This window comes from Equus caballus, chromosome 27, assembly GCF_041296265.1.
Source record: "Equus caballus isolate H_3958 breed thoroughbred chromosome 27, TB-T2T, whole genome shotgun sequence".
NCBI classification, from domain to species: Eukaryota; Metazoa; Chordata; class Mammalia; order Perissodactyla; family Equidae; genus Equus; species Equus caballus.
This window is the reverse complement of record NC_091710.1, coordinates 23673030-23696599: the sequence shown is the minus strand read 5'-3', so window position 1 is coordinate 23696599 and position 23570 is coordinate 23673030. Positions and strand designations below refer to the sequence as shown.

General features: G+C 34.3%; 1 protein-coding gene across 42 annotated transcripts in view; it reads right to left on the bottom strand.

The window, feature by feature from the left end:
* Positions 1-23570, bottom strand: part of LOC100630731 (disintegrin and metalloproteinase domain-containing protein 5) — a 212597-nt gene that overhangs the window by 177916 nt on the left and 11111 nt on the right. For 17 of the 42 annotated variants that reach the window (XR_011433233.1, XR_011433232.1, XR_011433234.1 and 14 more), the window contains exons 3-10: positions 17474-17529; positions 15191-15269; positions 14843-14919; positions 13846-14017; positions 12856-12921; positions 3513-3584; positions 3154-3317; positions 2279-2360 (exon numbers count right to left, since the gene is read on the bottom strand). Coding sequence is in view for 18 of the 42 variants with exons in the window: in XM_070253015.1 (XP_070109116.1) it covers positions 2279-2360; positions 3154-3317; positions 3513-3584; positions 12856-12921; positions 13846-14017; positions 14843-14919; positions 15191-15269; positions 17474-17529 (768 nt within the window). In the remaining 24 variants the exon portion in view is untranslated. The remainder of the gene's footprint in view (positions 1-2278; positions 2361-3153; positions 3318-3512; positions 3585-12855; positions 12922-13845; positions 14018-14842; positions 14920-15190; positions 15270-17473; positions 17530-23570) is intronic. The other 25 variants (XR_011433236.1, XR_011433242.1, XR_011433245.1 and 22 more) reach the window with 5 other exon arrangements.

Sequence of the window (23570 nt, the reverse complement as noted above, 5' to 3'; positions counted from 1 at the left end):
TATATATACATTCACACACACATGAATATTATTCAGTCATTAAAAAAAGGACATTGTGCCATTTGGGACAACATGGATGAATGTTGAGGGCATTATGCTAAGTGAAATAACTCAAGACAGAGAAAGACACATTCTGCATGATCTCACTTACACGTGGAATCCAAAACAACCAAATTCATAGAAACAGAGAACAGATTGCTGCTTGCTGGCGGGGAGCGGGTGCTGGAGGCTGGGAGTGAGTGAAAGTGGTCAAAGGGTATAAACTTCTAGTTTCTGGGATGTAACATACAGCATTGTGACTATAGTTAACAATACTGTATTGTATATTTGAAAGTTGCTAAGAGAGTAGATCCTAAAGGTTCTCACCACAGACACACACACTCAAATGGTTACTATGTGAGATGATGGATGTGTTAACTAACCTTATTGAGACAATCATTTCACTATATATACATAAATCATTACACTATACATCTTAAACTTACACAATGTTACATGTCAATTATATCTCATTAAAGCTGGAAAAATCATAGATCTGACATGTTAAATTCAGCAAGGTTACAGGATATGTAGAAAACATAAAAATCAACAACATATGTATAACACTAGCAGTGAAGAATTGGAAGATCAATTTAAATAATCAATACTAGCTGCAATAGCATCAGAACATATAAAATACCTAAGAATAAACTTAGCAGATGTATTAAACCTCCACAGAGAACTTTTTAAAAACCTGAGTAAATGGAGAGAGAAATCATGTGAGTGGACTGGAAAGTCCAATGCTATTAAGATGTCAATTCTCCCCTAATTGATTCATAAATTACACACCACCCCAATCAAAATCTAAGTGAGCATTTTTGTGGGTGTGGAACTAGACAAGCCAATTCCAAAATCTATATGAAAACACAAAGTTAAATACAGAAAGTACAGTATTGAGGAAGAACAAAGTTGGAGGACAAAAGTGCCTGATTTCAAGACATTTAGTAAAGCTACTGTGTTTAAGGAGAAAGTTCTAAACTTTAAAAAATATTTTAAAATATTATGATTGCTATCTATCTTTTAAAAATTTAATCTTCAAACTCTTTGTTGCTGGTATAATATCTACTGCTGGTTCTATCTTTGTTGCTGGTAGTTATATCTACTTATTTTATTTCCTATATTTGTATTTTTTAATATTTTATTATTATATTTTAATTTTACACTGACAATTTTACAGCATTCTTGCTTGAATCATATATTAGTTCTTTTCCTTTACAAATTTTTATTATGAAAATGCCAATCAAAATTAAAGTCTGAAGAATGGCACCAGGAAAACACAAATACTAATCCACTTATATTCAATAATTCTTATTATCTTCAAGACCTGAATCATTGGTGATGGTCTTTCCTCAAACTTTGCCTGAGGGAGGACCAAAAGCAGAAGCTGAGAATAAAAACAAATTCCTAGGAAATGTCTGATTGTTCTTTAGCTATGGTAACAAATAACTCCCAGAACTGGTTTAAGATTTACCTAATCACTCAGTATGTCTTTTATAGTAATGGTCACAAGTACATAATAGAACTGCTTTTAAATCTGTCTAAACTGTCAATGGCAATTTACATCGTTGTACATGTTACTAAAAGTCAGCCAACTATACGAATGGGTCAGTATAAAAATCATAGTACAGACTTCTTTTGCTGAAGCACTCTCAACTTAGTTCACTTCTCTACTTTCTGTATAACTTGTTGTAAAAGGAATATAACTCTTCAGTAAGAGCTCTTTCTCACTTTCCCCAGAAAGATGTAGATTATGAATATTTGATGGCAGTTTCTTCCTACAACAGTCTGCTCCTTCCAAACATATAATAAAGAACTGAATGCAATGATAAAATAGTTCTCTTAAAATAGAAAAACTAACGAATGTCACTTAGAAAAGCACATGAATGTACAGCAATTATCAATTTTGAGAGAAAAAAGGATAATATGTTTAACAACTAACACTAAAATTGCATTGATTATATAGTGAATATCCATGCAAGCATACTACTATTCAAAACATTAAACTTTGACTTATAAAGGCCAAACAGGTTTTTTTTAATGACATTATGTTCAGTTCAATTTATAAATGTTCTATTTTTTGAAGCAATTATATACAGTTCAATTTTTATTCTCCAACTTAGTAATATAAAGACTATTAAAGGATGAGTAAACTAAGTAATATGTTTATTGATGCTTTAAAATATTTAGGAAATTGTGAAACATGAAAATAATGAGAGCTAACTGGATAATAATTACATACCAGGACAACTCCTGCAGCATAATTCTTGTCACATATCTTTCTAGGAAATGTGGCTCCTATAAAACTAGGCTGTTTCTTGTAGCTAAAACATAAAAATTTTCCTCATAATTACATTAGAGAACAGTATTATTAATGATAATAATTTTAATAGCAGCAAACATTATTGAACAATTACTATGTCTAAGTAACATGCTACTCTGAATTAAACTATTTAAATACATTTTCCTCAAAGCTTCCATGTTGAGAATATTTCAATATGTATTTATAAATTTTGAATTTGACAACATCCAGAAGTATAATAAGGGTGAGGCCTAATAGCTTATGCAAAATGCCATTGCAGTAAGGGTTATAGTTTTTGTTTTGGTTCTCTCTACTTTTATAAAAGCCCGGAAAATTCCATTTTCTGTGATCTCCTTCTTCATTTATTCACTAAAGGTGAATGATTTTTCTGTGCATTAGATTCTAGATAGTGAAAAAATTCAATGTATTCAAGTTATTAGAAAATAAAAACATCATTATTCAGATGAGAGACAAGAAGGTAGAGATAAGATAACAGGTGGTAAAAGTTATAAGCCAAGGGAAATCAAAGAAGTCATATCACTCATAATTTACCTCCTCTACTTATTTCAATGTGTTTATGAAATATTAATTTTATCAGATAATTTTATGTCAGTTGATCAAAGTTTTTTAAAGTCTTCCTTCACATTAGTCCCTTGAGGACAGGACTTTAACTTATATTTTTATCCTGTCACATGGTAGCTATCAAATTTAACAACACAGTTAATATTAAGTAAAGTTTACTTTTCATAATTAACATATGAAATCATTTTGGGTTATTCCTTTAATGCTATGCAAATACACAATACTGTACTCACGCAAATAAGTATGCAGTATGATAAGGTTGGAAGAGATGTGTGCTTTTCCAGTTTAAAAATCTAGATAATATATTATTAGGAGTCCCTGTAGTAGAAATTTTGTTTTTATTTGACCAGATTTCTATGGAAGATATTACAACAGTCATTTTTAATTGGGTAAGCATCTAAAAGGAGAAGATAAAAAAAATTAAATAAATTTGAATATTATGTTAAACTTTCATAAAAATACATTTAAGACATCTAATTCAGTATTTTGATTATGGAAACTCTTCAACAGCACAGCAAAATACTATACACATCAATTCATATTACCTATACTTTTACAAAGTATATAAACAAAATAGTTTTTAAAAACTTACTGCGTTAACAAAGCCAATTATCTGAATAATCTTCTGTGTTACAGCCTTTATATCAGAGCCCATGTAATCAAACTGAAAAAGATAAATTATTTTTAAGACTAGTGGATGACACTAATATATCATATACCCCTTACACATATAATGTGCTATATTCTAAAATAGCTATGGGGCCACATTCCAATTGAAATCCTGGAAACCAATAATGACTATCAATAATAATTTATTTAAAAACATAAACAGGGACAGGCCCGGAGGCCTAGTGGTTAAATTTAGCGTGTTCTTCTTTTGTGGCCCAGGTTCTTTTTTGGTGGCCCCAGGAGTGCACCTAAATCACTCATCTGTCAGTAGCCATGCTGTGGTGGCAGCTGTCATACAAGACGGAGGAAGACTGGCAACAGATGTTAGCTCAGGGCAAATCTTCCTCAGCAAATTAATTAATTAATTAGAAATTTAATTTATATAATAAAGACATTTAATAAAATGATTTTAAACAATGTTTCATGCACTCAACTTGGGCATTACTTATTGTTTATGAAAATTGAATCATAAATTTTTTAACGTGGTATTTCAAAATATAGTTATTTCTAAAATAATACATATAATCACAGACCAAAAAATACATGCATAACAAAGGGAAATCTAGAATGAGAGGCTCACTGTTTTTTTTTTTTTTTTTTTTTAAAGATTTTATTTTTTCCTTTTTCTCCCCAAAGGCCCCCGGTACATAGTTGTATATTCTTTGTTGTGGGTCCTTCTAGTTGTGGCATGTGGGACGCTGCCTCAGCGTGGTTTGATGAGCAGTGTCACGTCCGCGCCCAGGATTCGAACCAACGAAACACTGGGCCGCCTGCAGCGGAGCGCGCGAACTTAACCGCTCGGCCACGGGGCCAGCCCCGAGAGGCTCACTGTTATAGTGATCCTGGATACTATATTCAGATACATCCTTTCACACCACGGAGCAACTTAACATCTAACTTCTTCTTTATTCCAATAAGCTGTTTCTTTGTCTAATGCTTAAAAATGTCAGCACAATATGAGCTTTGCTCCTGATTTTTCATTGGAAGACCTCAAATATTTCATCAGTAAGTGCTGTTCAGTTTAAGATAAGTATTTTGGATCATGTTGAGAAATACATAGTTCTAAATCTCCCTATATACTAAAGCTTTTATAAAAAATAGAGTTGAGCTACTATCAAAAGTCTTTTTGAAGCATACCAAATGATTTTCGTGTTTTGACTTATTGATGCAATACATTTCGCTGATATATTACTTAATATTAAACCATCATTACATTCACTAATATACTATGGAAAATAATATAATATTTTGTTTAGAAGTTTGTAGCTTTAAGAAAAATGGGCCTGTTGCTCATGTGTGTGCACACACACTTTGCATAATTGAGCAAATGAAATGTTTAGTGAATATTAGAGCATTACCTAAAATTGTTGCATATTTTTCCTATATCCTAGAATTATATTAGCATATGAATTGTGTCTTCCTGAAACATTTTAAAGAACTCTCCTTTAAAATGATCTATACCAAACACTAGCAACTGATCCATTCAAATTATTTTTTTCCACCTTTTTGAGATATAATTGACATACAACATTGTGTAAGTTTAAGGTGTACAATGTGATGATTTCATTTAAATTCTTATCTCCTTTGGAGAATTCATCAAATCTGTGTTTGTTTGAATCTTCTCCAAGGCCATGGTTATATCATCTTCATCCTTTTTAACATCATAACATGTTTTCTTCCTTTTTGCTTAATTATACTTTCTACCTATTTTTTTCAATAAACCAGCTCTTGAATTCACTTATCCATTTTAATGTTTCTGTTTATCATCAACTTATGCTTATTAATTATTGCCCATTCTCCTTATATTTCTCTTGTTTTACAGCTTTAAAACTTTACATTGAAAGCTTCATTTATACATTTTTCATTCCTACTTTCCTAATAGCAAATTCTTTCAAAAATATGAGTTTCCTCTGTGTCTAGTTTTGGTACTATCCTCTGTGGTAGGCATTATCCCTATTTACCAACATTCAGTTATCTTCTAGTTCAGGAACTCTTCCTCTTTAAAGAAAGGCATGGGCCAGGTGATTTACTTTGGCCGATGAAATGAGGGCAAAAGTGATGAATGTCACTTCTAAGGGGAAGTATTTCCTTATCGTGGCTCATATCCCTTTGGGTCTGCTTTTCTGTTGGCTTGGCAATCAGAAAAGAAACTATGCACATGGAAATGCCAAAAAAAATCTAGGCATTCTGGAGTGGTGAGCCAACACATAGAAGACAGCCATTCTGGAGAGTCACCCAGACCCATGGCTGATGTCACATGAACGAAAAATAAACTGTGTTTAGCCACTAAGATTTTGCACTTATTTATTACCATAGCAAAACCTTGCCTGTCCTGATTAATACAAACTCTCTAAATTTTGAAATATTGTATACAATTCATTAATTTCTAAATAGTTTATAACTGGGTTTTTTTTCAACATTGAAAAAGTTACTCATAACAGTATTTAAAATTTTTCATTTTATTATTTTTTGCCTTATCTCTTTTTATTCCTTATTGTTTTAATATATTGTGATAGAGTTTTGGCATATAAGATTTTACTTTTACAAAATTATGGATGTTTTCCTTGTGACCTAGAGATGACTACCTTTGCATACATTTGCTATACATTTTCCACAGATATCTATAGACATTTGAATGTATATGGCACCCATTCATAAGCCACAAAGGTCAATAAGTGTCTAGTAAAGCAAGCTGATAAATAATTTGATCTTTATGTGTTAGCATTTATTATTTGTCTATCTCTTAAAGGCTAAAAGAAATGCTTTACTGTGTTCCACTATAGTTTTGGGTTTTGCTAGTTTCTCTGGAGTATTCCTAAAAGTTTTGTTTTTCTAGTTTCTTCATAACACACTTGGCAACTAAATGTTTACTATTAGAAATACACCTTTAATTTGAATTGTATTTTTCAATATAATATATCCCTCCCATTCTTCTACTTAAGACTTTTTATCCTGAATCTTACTTGATCTATTAGTAATGTCATCCTGATTTTCTCTTTGATTACTAACCTTGGCACATTTTTGTTGGTCTTTTAATAAATGTTTTATACCTAACACTGCCATTTTGTTTTAAGTTGTCTCATAAATGTCATCTAATTTGAGATTCTTAGCACTTTAATAGGGATATTTAACTCTCTCACACTATTGTAATCAATAAAGTTGACCCATAAGTTTCTATTTTCTTATTCATGTCTTCACAGTGTTTCCTTTTGACTTTTGCTATATTATATGAGAATATTTTGGGGGTTTTTTCTGTGATGATTTCAAGGTTATACATTTAACATTGTATATTCAGATATGTTTAAACATTTTAAAACAAGTTTCTTCATTTTTATCAACTAGACCTACCTGGACAAGAAGACCTTAATTGGTCGGAAGATGAAAATCAAAAATTTTGAGGATTCATCAAGGTTTAAGTATTTTTTCCAAAATAGTTAATAATGCTTACTAGGAAGATGCTGAATATGGCTACGTAAATGAGGCAACACCACACCCTATCAATTTATTGGATGCAGCAGTGCATTTCTCTTTCTTTTTGACTTAATGATAAAAGCCTATTTAAATAATTTTTTGAAATGCATGTTTATTTGTGGCTACCCTACTCTAAAGCTTTTAGGTCAACTTTATTGAAGTATAATTTATATACACTGAAATTCACCCGCTTTAAGGATTCATTAATTTTGGCAAATAGCATTTACTTTTTATTTTGAAAAAATTCAACCTACAGAAAATTGAAAGTTTTCAGACTATCCCTACATCCTTCACCTAGATTAAGTTATTATTAATGTTTGCCACATTTAGTTCTTTCTATATATCTTAATCTGTATATGGATGTGGATCGGGGCATGCATTGTTCATTTTGCTGAACTATTTGATAGCAAGTTGCACATATCTCAGATGTAGCTTGTAAGAATAAGGATTTTCTCCTGTTTTCCCACTATACAATTATCATGTCCAAAAAATTTAATATTAATTCAATAATACCTAATATATAATATCTATATGACATATTTAATAACTGTCTATACATATATATGACATAATATCTATGTTTCATATCTAATGATATGCAATATCTACTGTCAAATATATAATATTCTTGGGCAGGGAAGGTAATCTGTAGCCCTGCTCATCCCCAAATACAGCCTCCAACCCTGCTAACCAGAACTCCTGGGAATCTCGACAGCCCACCCTGCAGCCTTGATTGCAGTGGCACTTGAGTGGAGAGCCCAGCCAGTGACTCTGCATCTGCAGAGCCAAGACAGTGGCCCTGACTGGCCAGGGAGCTTAAGATGTAGTTCTGTCTGAGTTGATCCACAAACAAAGAGCATTTCTGGTCCGGGGCCTATTCTACAGTACAAACTGGGCAGGAAACTAATTTACAGCCCCATCCAAAGCTGAATACAGCCTCTAGCCCAGCCCGACCAGGAAACCTAGCTGGAGCTCTGGGAATCTGTGTAGCCCATTCTGCAGCTCCAATTAGCAGCACTTTACCGAACAGCCCAAGCAGTGGTCCCACTCATCTGCAGAGCTAGAATGGTGGCTCATCAGGCCAGAAAACTTGGTGCATAATTTTGTCTAATTCGATCCTCAAACAAAAGACTGACCAGAATTAAGACCTGTATGGGGGCCCTTCCCAGGCAGGAAAACTAATTCATAGCCCATCCTACGGCTGACTATATCCTTCAGCCCATCTGATCAGGGAACCTATCAGAGTACACTGGATGCTGCAAAGCCCATCCTATAGCACTGTTTACAGCGGCACTTGAATAAAAACACAGGGTACAGCTTTCTACATTTGCAGAGTACAACTGGTAGCTCCATCTGGCCAGGGAATTCAGTGCAGAGTGTTTCCTGTCTTGGGTCCTTACACATAAGCTGTGGAGGCTACAGGGCTCATTTTGCTGCCACACTAAGGTATAATAGCTAATTCATAGCCCCACCTCCTGCTGAGTATAGACTCAGTCTTGAGCATCTAGGAAGCCTAACTAGAGAATCCAGGGAACTGCAAAGCCCATCCTACAGCCTCACGTGGACAGGGAACTAAGCCAGCAGTCCTATACAACTGTTCTCAGCCAGCAGCACCCTACCCCAAACCTCAGAGCTCATGAAGTAGCCTCATCCAAAAATACACCCTGATAGCAAACCCCACCTGCCCAACGACACTACCAGCTGACACTGCCAGAGTCCCAAGTTAAGCTGAATTAACTTGTTAAGGATTAACAAGGATTGTCTCTGCCAAAGCAAACTTGTAAAGTCTGGAATGGAGATAGCTTACTCAAATGTGCAGATATCAATGTGAGGAATCAAGGATCACAAGAAATCAGGAAAATATGACATCACCCAAGAAAACTAACAAAGCTCCAATAACTGACCCTAATGAAATGGAAATCTATGAACTGTCAGACAAAGAATTCAGAATAATCATCTAAATAAGCTTAGTAAACTACAAGAATATGTTCAAAACTAAACAAAATTAGGAAATCAATTCATGAACAAAATGAGTTCAACAAAGTAATAGAAACCATTAAAAGAAAAAAAAAAACAGATATCCTAGAGCTGAAAAATACAATGACTGAACTGAAGAATTCAATAGAGAGCTTCAACAGCAGATGTGACCATGCAGAAGAAAGAATCAGTGATCTGTAAGACAGGGAATTTGAAATTATCCATTGAGAGGAGCAAAAGTAAAAAGAATTAAAAGGAGTGAAGAAAACCTATAGGACCTATGACAAATAAGAAAAAGAAAAAATATCCATAATATGGGAAACCAGATGCAGAAGAGAAAAAAGAACATAAAGTATATTTATAGCAATAACAGCTGAAAATTTGCCAAATCTTGGAAAAGAAATAGACCTCCAGATCCATGAAGCCCTAAAGATCCCAAATAGGTTGAACCCAAATAGGGCTACAATGAGACACATTATAATTAAATATTCTAAAGTCATAGACAAAGAAAGAATTTTGAAAGCAGCAGAAATCACATACAACGGAAACCCCATAAGACTAGCAGCAAATGATTCACCAGAAAGTTTTCAGGCCAGGATAAAATGGGATGACAGTGGTGCTGGAAAAACTGAATCTCTAACACAAAAGAATTAAGTTGGACCCTTACCTTAACTCATATACAAAAGTCAACTCAAAATTTATTAAAGACCTCAATATAAAACCTAGCAGAAAACATGAAAGAAAAGTTTTAGGAGATTGGATTTGGCAATGTCTTCTTGGATATGACACCCAAAGCTCAGGCAAAAAAAGTAAAAATATACAAATGAGATTACATTAAACTTAAAAACTTTTATGCATCAAAGGAAACAATCAACAGAGTGAAAAGTCAGGCTACAGAGTGAAAGGAGTTATTTGCAAAACATATATCTTACAAGGGTTAATATATAGAATATATAAAGAACTCCTACAACTTGGCAACAGTGAAAACCACGTAATCCAATTTAAAAATGGACAAAGGACTTGGAATGGACAATTCCACAAATAAAATACACAAATGGCCAACATGTGTATGAAAAGACACTCACATCACCAATCATAAGAGAAACACAAATCAAAACCACAGTGAGATATCACGTCACAGCCATTAGGATGGCCACTATCAAAATAACAGAAAGTAACAGGTGTTGGTGAGAGTGAGGAGAAATTAGAAGCCCTGAGCACTGTTGGTCGGGTTGTAAAATGGTGTAGCCATTTCGGAAAACAGTATGGTGGTTCTGCAAATAAGTAAACATAGATTTACCATATGTTCCAGCAATCTGACTTTTGGGTATATACTTAAAAAAATTCAAAGCAAGATCTCAAAAAGATATTTACACATCCATGTTCCTTGCAGCAATATTCACAACAGCCAAGAAGTAGAAGAAAGCCCAATGTCCATTAATAGGTGACTGGATAAAGAAAAGGTGGTATAAACATACAATGGAATATTATGCAGTCTTAAAGAAGAAGAAAATACTGTCACATGCTGCAACATGGATGAAACTTAAGGACATTATGCTAAGCAAAATAAGCTAGTCACAATAGGACAAATATTGTATGATTGCATTCATATAAATTATCTAAATTAGTCAAAATCATAGCAACAGAAAGTAGAAAGGTGTTTGCCAAGTGCTGGAGGGAAGGAAATGGGGAAATTAGTGTTTAGTAGGCACAGAGTTTGTTTCCAAAAGGCAAATGTTCCAGAGATCTGTAGCACGATAATGTGAATAGACTTAAGACTACTGAACTGTACATTTTAAAATGGTTAAGATGGCAAATTTAATGTTATGATTTTTACCAGAATAAAAAAAATGATTACACAGTTTAATGCACAAAATTAGGAAACAATCCTAGATCTGACTCTAAACTGTGTATGTATAACTGCTAAATCTAGTTTACTATGAAATACAACAAAAGGTACATCTTGACTAGAAAATAATTAGAGAAATGGGTAACTTCCCACTGGTGGGCTATTTCAAGGACGCTGGGGGAACTTCGCAGCAACCTTCCCATTGGGCTTCACCAAGGCCACAGCCACTCCTCACGTCTGCCACTGGTAACCACACGGCAATGGATAGTTTCAATTAAGTAATTGGTACCTCTTTAAGTGTATCCCTATACCTCTGAAATCTTAATAAAGAACATTTTCTCCGTGAGGAAAGAAGGAGTTAAAAAGTAATCCAGTAAAAAGAAAACAGAGAGAAAGCCAACAAAGTTTTTAAGATAGCTGTATCATTAAAAGGCTACCAAATTAGACTTAAAAGGGTCTGAGATTGATAAAAGTCCAAAAAGCTCTCTCGGCTCCCAACCAAATAAAAAAATGGTTACTGGTTTAAGCCACTGAATTTTGGAGTAGTTTGCTATGCAGTAATAGATACACTTATCTTAAAGTCTACTTCGTCTAATATTAAGCTAGCTAAAGAAGGTTTTAGAGCTTTTGTTTTTATGGTATATTTTCACAATCTTTTACTTTCATAAGTGCCATATTTTAGATACATCAGTTGCAAGCAGAACATGTGCATGTATGTGTGTTTGTCTTGCATGGTAATCTCTGTCTTTGCTTTTAATGGATCTTTATCTTTGTTTTTTAATTGCAGTAATTTGTCCATCTACATCTAAATAACTGTATATATGAGTTGAAATCTTTTATCTTAACCTCAGCTTTTAAATTTGCCCCACATTTACGAAACAAATGCTTAATGTATAATGTTTTTATTTTCCTTTATTTCCTTCTTTTTGTTGATTGATTACACTTGAAATTCTGCTTTCCTACTTCTAATTGCTTTGTACTTTTACAGGAATATGATTTCAGAGTATGCACTGGATTTGTACTGAGTCAACATAGCTATACTATAAAACCCTCTGACTCTTTAGTGAGCCATACACTTCAATTTTTGTTAACTCTGCCAACATTTAGCTCAGCTTCCCTGTTTCTGGAAGAAACAAATTCCCTTATCAGAAATAATATGTTTATTTTGTAACTTATCTTAAAATTTTATATCTGAAGGTTTTCTGGATCTAAATCTATCATTTTTTGTTTTGCTAATCCTTGTTCACGGTGGCTAATTTTCCTCCAGATTTTGAGCTCATATATGGCTGATATTAATCTATGAGAATCCTCCTTGAAGATGCATTTCTCCAGAACTACTATCTGCTTCCACCAGGTGCCCTTGGATTTTACCAACCTGGAACAAATGTTGCCTTATAGCTTAGAATCTCCTAACCACCTATGTTTTATAAATTCAAAATCTTAACTCATACAAGATCTGACATTTAGTCATGAATCCTCAATATGAGAATTTCGTTTGTTTTGCTGTCATTTCATTTACCTAGAACTGAGAACAAAACAGAAAACTTGTTTTCTCCCTTTGCTTGAAAGAAGTGGCATTATTTATTTTTGTAGACTACCCTTCCAATTAGGCCGAAGCAGTTAAATATTATTGGTGCATGTCGGGGTTGAGGGTTTGGAGGAACTTTAATCTGTACTTTCATTTAGGATGTAGCCCTTTTTTTGAAAAAAAGAAAAATAGCTGACAAGCTTTAGAAAATGAAAATATGCTTCCGCTTACAAAAGCAATTAGAGAGATCTTATACTAAAAATAAGTGAATTAACAAAAACTTAGTTTATTCACAATTTTTAAGCATTTATTAATTGTAAAAGCAAAATAAACATTTATCAAAAAACAAAAAAGGTTTAAAATTCTTATTACATCATTGAAATAAAGTTAAAAGACAAATATTAAATCATTTAAAAATAACAATACATAAAAAGGACCTACCAGATTTTTATCCACAACAATATACATTTCAAGATATCGAGGGAATGACTTAAACGATTCAGTTCTCTGAAAAACACACAACATGGGTCCTGAGGAATTTCCAAAAATTTACCTTGTATTAAAATTTATCCTCAGAGATAAACTGAGAGACACGTTGCTACTAATTACATAACAAGGCTGTGTCAAATACAAAATTTAGCTACTATTCAGAAAATTCCAGTCTAAAAGGTGTCTGAGGTTAATAAGAATTTTCAATGACATTTCAAGCTAGATAAGAATTCAGGTATCTTTTGATTAGCAACAGCTGAAATTGAAAATTGAATTTTTATAACAAATTGAAAGTTTATAACATAAAGCTTTTCTTTCTTTAGTCTTGTGATAATTTTCACAGTAACTACACATGGAAAGATATTCTGCTACAACTTATTAGGAAACTACTTTTGGCAAACAATAGAGTTTAGAAAAATATTACTGAAGTGTACGGTCAATGGCAGCTCAGGAGAGCCAGGTATCTTACTGATGGCAATTTATAGGTCTTTCAGGAGGAGGAGCTCATCACTTTGCCTTACATGTACCTTATGTAAGCCACTGATATTCATTTCTGAACTCTCATGAAACAATGATTTAACTTAGAAATCCAGATCACATAATATTTTCACCTAAATTATCAGAGTAATTGAAGAAAATGAATAATTTACACTAATTACCCAAACCCACATGTGAACATTATTATCTTTTGCTTTCTTTAATCCTATATTCACATACTCATTTCTAAGATTAATTACCTAAGTTTTTGCTAGACTTTATAATCTAATAACAAGCATAACAAAGAACTTAATTTCATTCTCTACCCATTTTAAAATTTATACAGGGCCCTCACGAAAAAGTAAAGTAATTTTATGATTCTAAGTCACAAAATTTTGCTCTGAAAGTATTTTTTGTTTCACAAAATTATACTGAATAAGTTAAAATTAGAAAGTCAACACTTACTTTTGAACCTTCTCTGACTTGAAACTCTGAATTACGGCTATAAGTTTCATCTTCTCCTAAGAGACGAATATTAGCGTTATCATTTTTTTCCTTATAAATCATGTGCACGAATCCTGATATAGCCTCCACTGGTTCGATTCCATATGAGATGTTTTTAATCTGCAATGTTCCCCTGAATGTTAAGATAATCAAAAGAAGTCTGAAATGATTCTACCAAAACTATAATCTAATATTCTAATAAGAAATTTTGGCCAGATTTTTTTTTCACGTTTAAAGTTACCTTATTTTTTCTACTTTATCTCTTTATTCTTTGAGGTGTTACCTGAGAACTGGACCAGTAATACCATTGGATATGTATTGCTTTATATTACAAATATTCTAAGGGAAATGTTTTGATTATCTTAAAGAAAGCATGTTAGTGGAATGGATTCACGTGCTTTAACAAGCTATGACCCTTGCCTCTAGGGTACACGTTTTCTAAACCAGCCTATAGGATGTATAGGCACTCTTCATTAGTATCAGGTCCCTTTCTTCTTTTTAAGACACCTAACTCTCCCCTGACACATAGTGTCCCAAATCATTTGTGTGTGGGCTGAATTGGAGGTACTACCTGCCTACAAACAACTGAGAGTAGACCCAAAGTGTCTATCAGATTCAGACATTTTACAGCTGTCACTCATTCTAGGAAATTAAGAAATGAGTAAAAACATAAAGAATTTGGGAAAACTATAGAAGTATGGACCAATCAACCCCCTCCTACAGTCAAGATTGTTCAAAGCCTCAAGCAGCTTATCCCATCAGAATCAACAAGTAGCCTCCCATCAGGAACAGATGCTGCCAGGGTGACCAACTCTATTTTATCAGTAATTCTGGTTTACTCCTTAGGGAACGGGAATAACACAGTGACTGCAGAACTAGAAAAGATACAGGGAGGACCAACTTATAGACCTGCAGGGTCTAATACTGGCAAATAAAATATTTTTAAATAGGCTACAACCTGAGTCCTGAACAAGTGTTGAGAGACACAAGAGAATTTGGAAAACCTGCAACATATCCATGGTAATTGCAATCCATCTGGAAAAAAATACACAAAGAAAAAGAAATGGATAACTTATTTTAAAAATAGACATCCCCCAGATGTGTCATTTATATTTACTACTTTAGCTACCTTAGGACTTTAATGTGAATGGCAATTGCCCAATGAAGTGGTGCCAGGTAAAAATAAGAACTAGTCCAGGTTATTCGATTTTAGTGAATATGAAAAATAATATTCTAGTAATTTCAGAATATTCATATTTTTAAAGAAAATCCAGAATAAGAAATCTGTAAAAATTCTAGGTCTTACCTGAGCTAACAAAGGCTTAGAACCTTGGGTATCATCTTTGTCATAAGAATAAACAACAGAAACTGAAGATAGAAATGATCTAGGCAGAAACCACAAAAACATGCTCAAGTTGTGAAATAGAAAACATAGAAAAAATTATTCTTCATAATACAAATTTTCTTTTTACTGAGGAATTTAAAGTAGTGCCAAATATCTTGGCATATCCTATTGTCCGGATGCTTTTCTGTCATTTACGATAAATTAGGTGCTAAAGGAGGCATTTTAACTATAGTGACGTACAATACTAAAATGCGTGATAACAAACAGCCCAAATTGCTAGAAATATCAAATGGTGAAATAACACAGGTCCCAATTTCCAGCATAGAACTTTCTTATCTTTGTCTTTATTGCTCATTGATTCCAGAAATTAAACCTGAATCTCAAAATTAAAATGTAGCGTTATGATAGAACTTAGACAGATTTTCTTGGCATCACTATAAATTCTTATTCACTAACTCTAGCTAATTACCAAGTTCTTTTCAATAACTTTGGTCAGAATTCTCTTTCATTTTCCTAGAGAACTATTCAAAAACTTGAAACCACTTCTGTCAATCAACTCACATAACCTCCATGTCACCTCACTTTCAGATCACCTGTACCCACCCTCACTCCTTATCTTTATTTCCAGAGGATGACTACTCCTTTTGTTCAAAGCAAACTCTTAACAGTTGTGCTATGAATTTCATCCTGTGCTATATATTAAAGACACATACTTTTTCAATCCTATAATTTCAAACTTCCTCTATACTGTTTTTTTGTCTCAATACTATTTAAAAGTTTATTATCAAGTCTTTACCACTCTAAATAACTCTCCCTTGACCCCGTGTCCTACTCGAGCTAGTCCCTATATATTTTTAATTCTGAATAGATTTTGTCAAAAGAGTAGTTTCTCCACTTGCCAATTCTTATTCAGCTTGAAACTGCTCTGGAAAAGATTCATAACCACCAGAATTTCAAATCCAAAAGACAATTTTAAAATAATCATTACACTGGACTTCTAGCATAATTTTGGAAACTGGGGCCACTTCATCTAATCACTTAATTTACATCACACATCACCCTTCTGCTTATCTTCCTACCTCGCTGACACTTCCAGCTTGACCTTCCATGTTGGCTGCTCATTTTTGTTCTGCCTATCCCAGGCATATTAGTCTTTCCTGGGATTCAGCCTTTAGCCATTAGCCTATATGCACTCTGTAAGCTCTCATTTAAAAAAAAATTACAGCCAAACTATTGATTACTGCTAAATCTTTATCCCTATTGCCAATATCCCCAGAGATACAAATTCCTATACTCATATACCTAGTAGAAAAACCCACTTGGACATTTTATAGGCACTGCAAACCAAACTCACCTCTTCCTCACATAAATATCTCTGTGTTCATATTCCTCATTTAATTACACTATAACCTACCCATTTTCTTAAGCAACAACTAAACTATCCAAGATTCCTCACTGTTTCCCAATCACTCTATCAAATCTGTCTCCAAGGTCTTTTGACTTTTTCTTTCCAGAGCTATGACCAATGCCGTTGTTCAAGCCACCATCATCACTCACCTAAACTATTATATAATCATATACTTAGACACCCCGCCTCTACTTCTGCCTCCTCAAATATGGCCTGCAAGGCTCAATGGGCCTATATAAGTACATGCTTAAAAACATTGTTGGCTTCCAGTATCCTTATCATAGCATTACAGATCTCCTACAACCTGGCTCCTGCCTACCTTTCCAAAATCTTCTACTTCAATCTTCCATAAAGTATGTCCTTTAGTAATTCACACTGACTTTTTGCACACCACAGAATCCACTCTGTTTCACTCCATGTTTTGCACATGATTTCTTCTAAACAGCATTCCTCCACTACTACCCCACTTCTTTACAGAGCTAACTAGGTATCTTGCCTCAAGCTACAAGTCATCTCTTACCTCCTTCCAAAAAGCCTTCCCTGATTTCCAAAGAATACCATTTACACATTTATCATAATAACATACTATAAAATTCTCCATTTCTCTTATTAATGTGTTTGAATATATCTTCTGGTATTATAAATTCTTTAACTGTCAGCCATGTTTTATTGTCTTTTGTATGCCTAGGACTTAACTCAATAATGGATATAGAATAGGTATCAAATGAATATAGGTATCAAATATACATTTGAATTGAAATGATTCTATTCATAACTATTTTTAAAAATCAAGAAACCAAAGAATTAAAATTTGAAAGGATAAAATAACTACTTACTGCTTTTTGAGATGGATAAAATATGGTTTTTCTTCTATGGTAATAATATAAGCAATCTGCAACATGAGTATCCAAAAAAATTTCAGTAATAACACGTAAGTAATATATGTTAAATAATGTTTTCTCTAACTTATGCTTTAAAAATATTGATGAAATTAATACTAATAATATATAACCATTATATGTGCTTCCCTTCTCATGTGGATATTTGAAGCCTCAGGATTCTGAATTGAGAACTAGGTGGTAGAATCTCCACATGCCTACTATTCACCATTTCTCACATTTCTGAGAAAAAAGTTTCCTGATGATTGTTATCTTTTAGCTTAGACACACATCTCCACTTCACCATGCCCAAGGCAAATACCAAAGATGCCCACCTCACTTGAGATAACCTGTTGCTTGCTTATTCCCAGTCCTCCTGGAGGTAAATTGCCAAGCTCATTGGAGGAGACACTCTTAAAAGACAGAACTACAAGAAATGTACTCTAACACCATAACACAAATAGTACCATTTCACTTTCCTTTTCCATGTAAGCAATGAAACTCTACTGGAATAGAAGGTAGGAGAGGATAGAGAGAGAGCAGAGATGTGTCTAGAGAACCCCCGAGAAGATAACAGAAAATATGAGTCATCAAATTATTGATTTGGTTAAATTTATAAAATTATTTTAGCAAAAGAAATAGCCATTTAAAAGTTTTCATTTCCTTAACTTTGTATTAGAGCAGAACAAGATTATTTGCAAGAGATATATGTTCTGAGAAGATGCATTGATTGGCACTCTGGAAAGAAGTATAGGTCCTGAAAGTGATCATGAAAATTGTGCCCCCTAAAAATTCCTTGCTGGGGGTGGCCTAGTGGCATAGTGGTTAAGTTCACATGCTCTTCTTCAGAGGCCTGGAGTTCATGGGTTCAGATCCAAGATGTGGACATACACACCACTCATCAAGCCATGCTGTGGTGGCATCCCACGGATAAAAGAGAGGGACACTGGCACAGATGTTAGCTCAGGGACAATCTTCTTCATAAATAAATAGACAAATAAATATCCCTTGTTATTAACCAAATATGTTGAGAAATAAAGGAGAATATAATAGTACCAATAAAACCTAAAATCCACACCTCTTATAAAGCAAAAACCATAAACAAATTAGAATGTAATTAATAAGAAATGTACGAAACTGACAGGAGGAAAAAAAGACACTATCCAGAGCTTCTGAGTTTTCCCACACAACATCCAACTGTTTGGATTGAATTGTGTTCCCCTCCCTCCAAATTTATATGTGAATTCCTAACTCCAGTACCTCAGAATGTGACCTGATCCAGAGATAGGGTCTTTACAGAGATAATAAAGTGAAAATGAGGTAATTAGTTTGGGCTATAACCCGAGATGATCAGTATCCTTATACAAAGGGGAAGTTTAGATACAGACATACGCAAAGGGAGAATGCCATGTGAGGATGCATAAGGAGAAGACATCCATCTACAAGCCAATGATAGAGGCCTGGAGCAGATCCTTCTCTCACAGATCTTCCCTCACAGGAAGAACCAACTTCACCGTCACCTTAATCTTGGACTTCTAGCCTCCAGAACTGTGAGACAATAAACTTTTGTTGTTTAAGCCACGTTGTTTGTGTTACTTTGCTGTGGCAGCCCTAGCAAACTAATACACTAACTTTCAATAAAAAATTAGAAGAATTGCTGAAGAACAGGATCTAATTACTAAAAAACAAATAAAAATAGAGAATAATAACAAAGCCAAGTATAATATGTATAACCACCATGATTAAAACGAGAAAATGATGGACAATTTCAGTAGAACTGTAGAATCTCTAATAATCAAGTTGAAATTATAAGCACAAAAAATGAAATATATGTTATTAAAAGTTCAATGAAATGTTTTAAGATTAGACATACAAGAAGATATGATTGGTGGACAGAAATACAGGTCAGTAGAAAATATCCAGATGGAAGCACAAAAATAAAATACAAAAACGAAAACTAAAGAAATGTGACCCATTAAAAATGTCTAACATTCATGTAATTAAAGTCCAAGAGAAAGACAGAGATAGAGACTAGGAAAGAAATGATATGTGAAGAATTCATGGGTGACATTTTCCAAAGCCTATGAAAGTCTCAAAATACTCTATGAATCCAAAGCAGGATGAATACAAAGAAAGTAAAACCTAGGCATACCATACTCAAACAGCTAAAACAAAAGACAAGGAGAATATATTTAAAAAGCAGCAAGAAAAAAAGGACATATTACTTTAAAAGTAATTTTTCAATAACATATAAGTATCTCTCCCAAAGAAATAATGGACACCATAGGGCAATGGAATGATATCTTTAAAGTGCTCAAAGAAAATAATATCCAATCAAGAGTTTTATAGCCAGCAGAAATATCCAGCAACTATACAAGCAAAATAAACACATTTCCTCACAAGTGGAGAGGAGAGAATTCATTGACAGAAAACCTGCACTGAAAGAAACACTAAAAATAGTTTTTTTAATGGAAAGAAAATTGCTCCAAGATAGAACTGTGAAAATGTAAAATAGAATGAAGAACAAAGGAGAAAGAAAATATGTCAGTAAATGTAAGTGAATATCATTTGTTTATAATGGTAATGCTAATTGCCCCTGTGATTGAAAAAAACACATGTAATGGTAAAATACATGACAATAGCACAAATGACAGGAAGGACATAAATGGACTAAAGTTTCAATGTTCTTGAGTTATTCAGGAAATGGTAAAAATACAAATTTAATATAGCAGGTAATAAATTAAGGATGCATGTTGTAATCACATGGGTAACCACTGATACAATAATAAAAGAATGCATCACTTATAGCCTAATAAAGAAGATTAGAAGAATCAAAATCACATCATGGATTATGAAAAATGGAGGAAAGAAAAATTAAGGAAGAGAAACTAAATAGATTTAAAAAATAATAATTATAAACTTTATAAAAGAGAAACATTTTTTTTAAAGATTTTATTTTTTCCTTTTTCTCCCCAAAGTCCCCCAGTACATAGTTGTGTATTCTTCATTGTGGGTTCCTCTAGTTGTGGCATGTGGGACGCTGCCTCAGCGTGGTCTGACGAGCAGTGCCATGTCCGCGCCCAGGATTCAAACTGACGAAACACTGGGCCGCCTGCAGCAGAGTGCGCAAACTTAACCACTCGGCCACGGGGCCAGCCCCAAAAAGAGAAACATTTTAAATATAAAAACATTGAAAATAAAAGGATGAAAAAAGTTATGCCATACAAACAATACCAAGAAGAAAACTATTGTAGCTATATTAATAGCAAGGATTATATAATATAGTTCAAGATAGATTACAAAAAATACAGGGGGACATTTCATAATGATAAAAAGCATCAATTAGTTGAGGGGTGGAGCAAAATGGCGGGGTGAGCTGACCCAGGATTCTCTCCCCTCCAAAATACAACAAAGGATTGGAAAAAGTGAATTTCAGAGAATAAATCTCATGCCAACACGTTAGAGACCTACAACACCAAGAAGGCGGAGAACATAGACCTTGCTGACAGCCTTGGCAGAGCTGGAACGGGTAGGAGAGAACATTGCTCCCTCCCCTGGAGCCTGCGATCCCAGCTAGGCAGGTCCAAGAAGGAGCGGGGAAGGGGCCATGCGACCGGGGGATCGTCCAGGACATCTGCTGCTGGTTCAGTGGAAACCCCCTGACAGGGGAACGTTTCCATGTGTGGGGACCCCATAAACCCAGGGCCTTGGGAGATCAGAGAACAGAACTGATCTGAATCCGGATCAGTGCACAAGAATAGCAGCCCCTCCCTCATGGAAAAGCACACTGGGAGCTGCAATCTTGCCCAAAGGTGGAGAGCTCAGAACACGCGGCTCTTGACCCCCATCTAGTGGCAACAGGCTGTAACTGCAACCGAATTGTACCACCACGCAAAAAAACTGCTCCTCTAGCATCCAGCAATTTATAAAAGACCCAGGCCAGAAGGAAAACAATAAAAACATAGAATTAAGGCCTCAGGACTTGGAATTAGGTAAACTAAGTGATAATGAGTTCAGAGCAGCTATAATAAAAAAACTCAATGAGGTACAGCGAAAAATAGAGAAACAAGCCAATGAATTCTGGAGTTACTTCACAAAAGAGATTGAAATTATAAAGAAGAATCAAACAGAATTACTAGAGATGAAAAACACAATGGACCAGATAAAACAGAATACAGATTCCCTGAATGCCCATGTAGACACCATAAAAGAGCAAATTAACATAATTGAAGATAGACAGGCTGAATGGCTCCAGACAGACGAAGAAAGAGAACTAAGAATTAAAAAAATGAGGAAAATCTCCAAGAGATAGTGGATTCAATGAGGAGTAAGAACTTAAGGATCATAGGAATTCCCGAGAACGTGGAAAAGGAAAATGGAGCAGAAAGTGTGCTTAATGAAATTATAGAAGAGAACTTCCCAAATCTAGGGATTGACGAAGAAATGTGTGTAGAGGAAGCTTTCAGATCTCCTAGATTTGTCAATGTAAAAAGACCTACTGCAAGGCACATATTAGTATAATTGGCAAGAAGGAAAGACAAAGAAAGAATACTCAGGAAATAAGAAAAAAGAAGAGAATAACCTACAAAGGAGCTCCTATCAGACTTTCAGCAGATTTCTCTACGGAAGCCTTACAAGCTAGGAGAGAATGGAGTGACATATTCAAAGCTCTAAAAGATAAAAATCTTCAGCCAAGAATACTCTATCCAGCAAGAATTTCCTTCAGATATGACAGAGAAGCTAAATCTTTTCCAGACAAACAAAAGTTAAGGGAATTTGTAACTAAAAGCCCTCCACTACAGGAAATCATCAAGAAGGCTCTCATACCTGAAAAAAGAAAAAAGGGAGAAAGGGGTCACAAACCACAGAGTAGGGAGACAGATGGATAAAACCAGAACAGGATAGCAAATACTCAACTATAGCATTAGGATAAAGGTAAGGAAACTACCAAAGCAAGGACGATCTTATCACTCTAACTACAAATTCATAAGATGAGTTGGAATAAAAAATGAAAATAATTATTTAGGAGGGGAAGGGCAAAGGGTCTAAATCAGTATAGGCCAAGAAAGTAAGAGACCACCAGAGAATAGACAATATTGTACACGAGATTCTAAATACAAACTTCCAGGGTAGACACTAAACTAAAAAACAGAAGAGAGTCACAAAACATAAATAAGGAAAAATCTAAGAAACCCAGCATAAGAAATTGCAGTATTAAATGGGTAGGCTGAAACACACAGGAAAAGAAATGCAGGAAAACAAGATAATGAGTGACAGATTGACAGCATTAAGTCGACATGCATCAATAATCACTCTCAATGTAAACGGATTGAACTCTCCAATAAAAAGACACAGAGTGGCAAAATGGATCAAAGAACAAGATCCAACAATTTGTTGCCTCCAGGAAACACACCTCAGCCTCAAGGACAAACACAGGCTCAGAGTGAAGGGGTGGAGGACAATACTTCAAGCTAATAGCAAGCAAAAAAAGGCAGGTGTTGCAATTCTTATATCAGACAAAGTGGATTTCAAAATAAGACAGGTAAAGAGAGACACAGAGGGACAATATATACTGACCAAAAGGACACTTCATCAAGAAGAAATAACGCTTATAAATATCTATGCACCCAACACACGAGCACCAAGATTCATAAAGCAACTATTAACAGACCTAAAGGAAGATGTTAAAAACAACACAATAATAGTAGGGGACCTCAACACCCCACTCACATCAATGGACAGATCATCCAGACAGAAAATCAACAAGGAAATAGTGGAGCTAAATGAAAAACTAAAACAATTGGACTTAATAGACATATATAGATCAATTCACTCTAAAACAGCTGAATACACATTGTTCTCAAGTACACATGGAACATTCTCAAGGATAGTCCATATGTTGGGAAACAAGGCAAGCCTCTACAAATTTAAAAAAATTGAAATAATAACAAGCAACTTCTCCGATCATAATGCTATAAGGCTAGAAATTAATTACAAGAAAAAAGCTGAGAAAGGCACAAAGATGTGGAGACTAAACAACATACTACTGAACAAG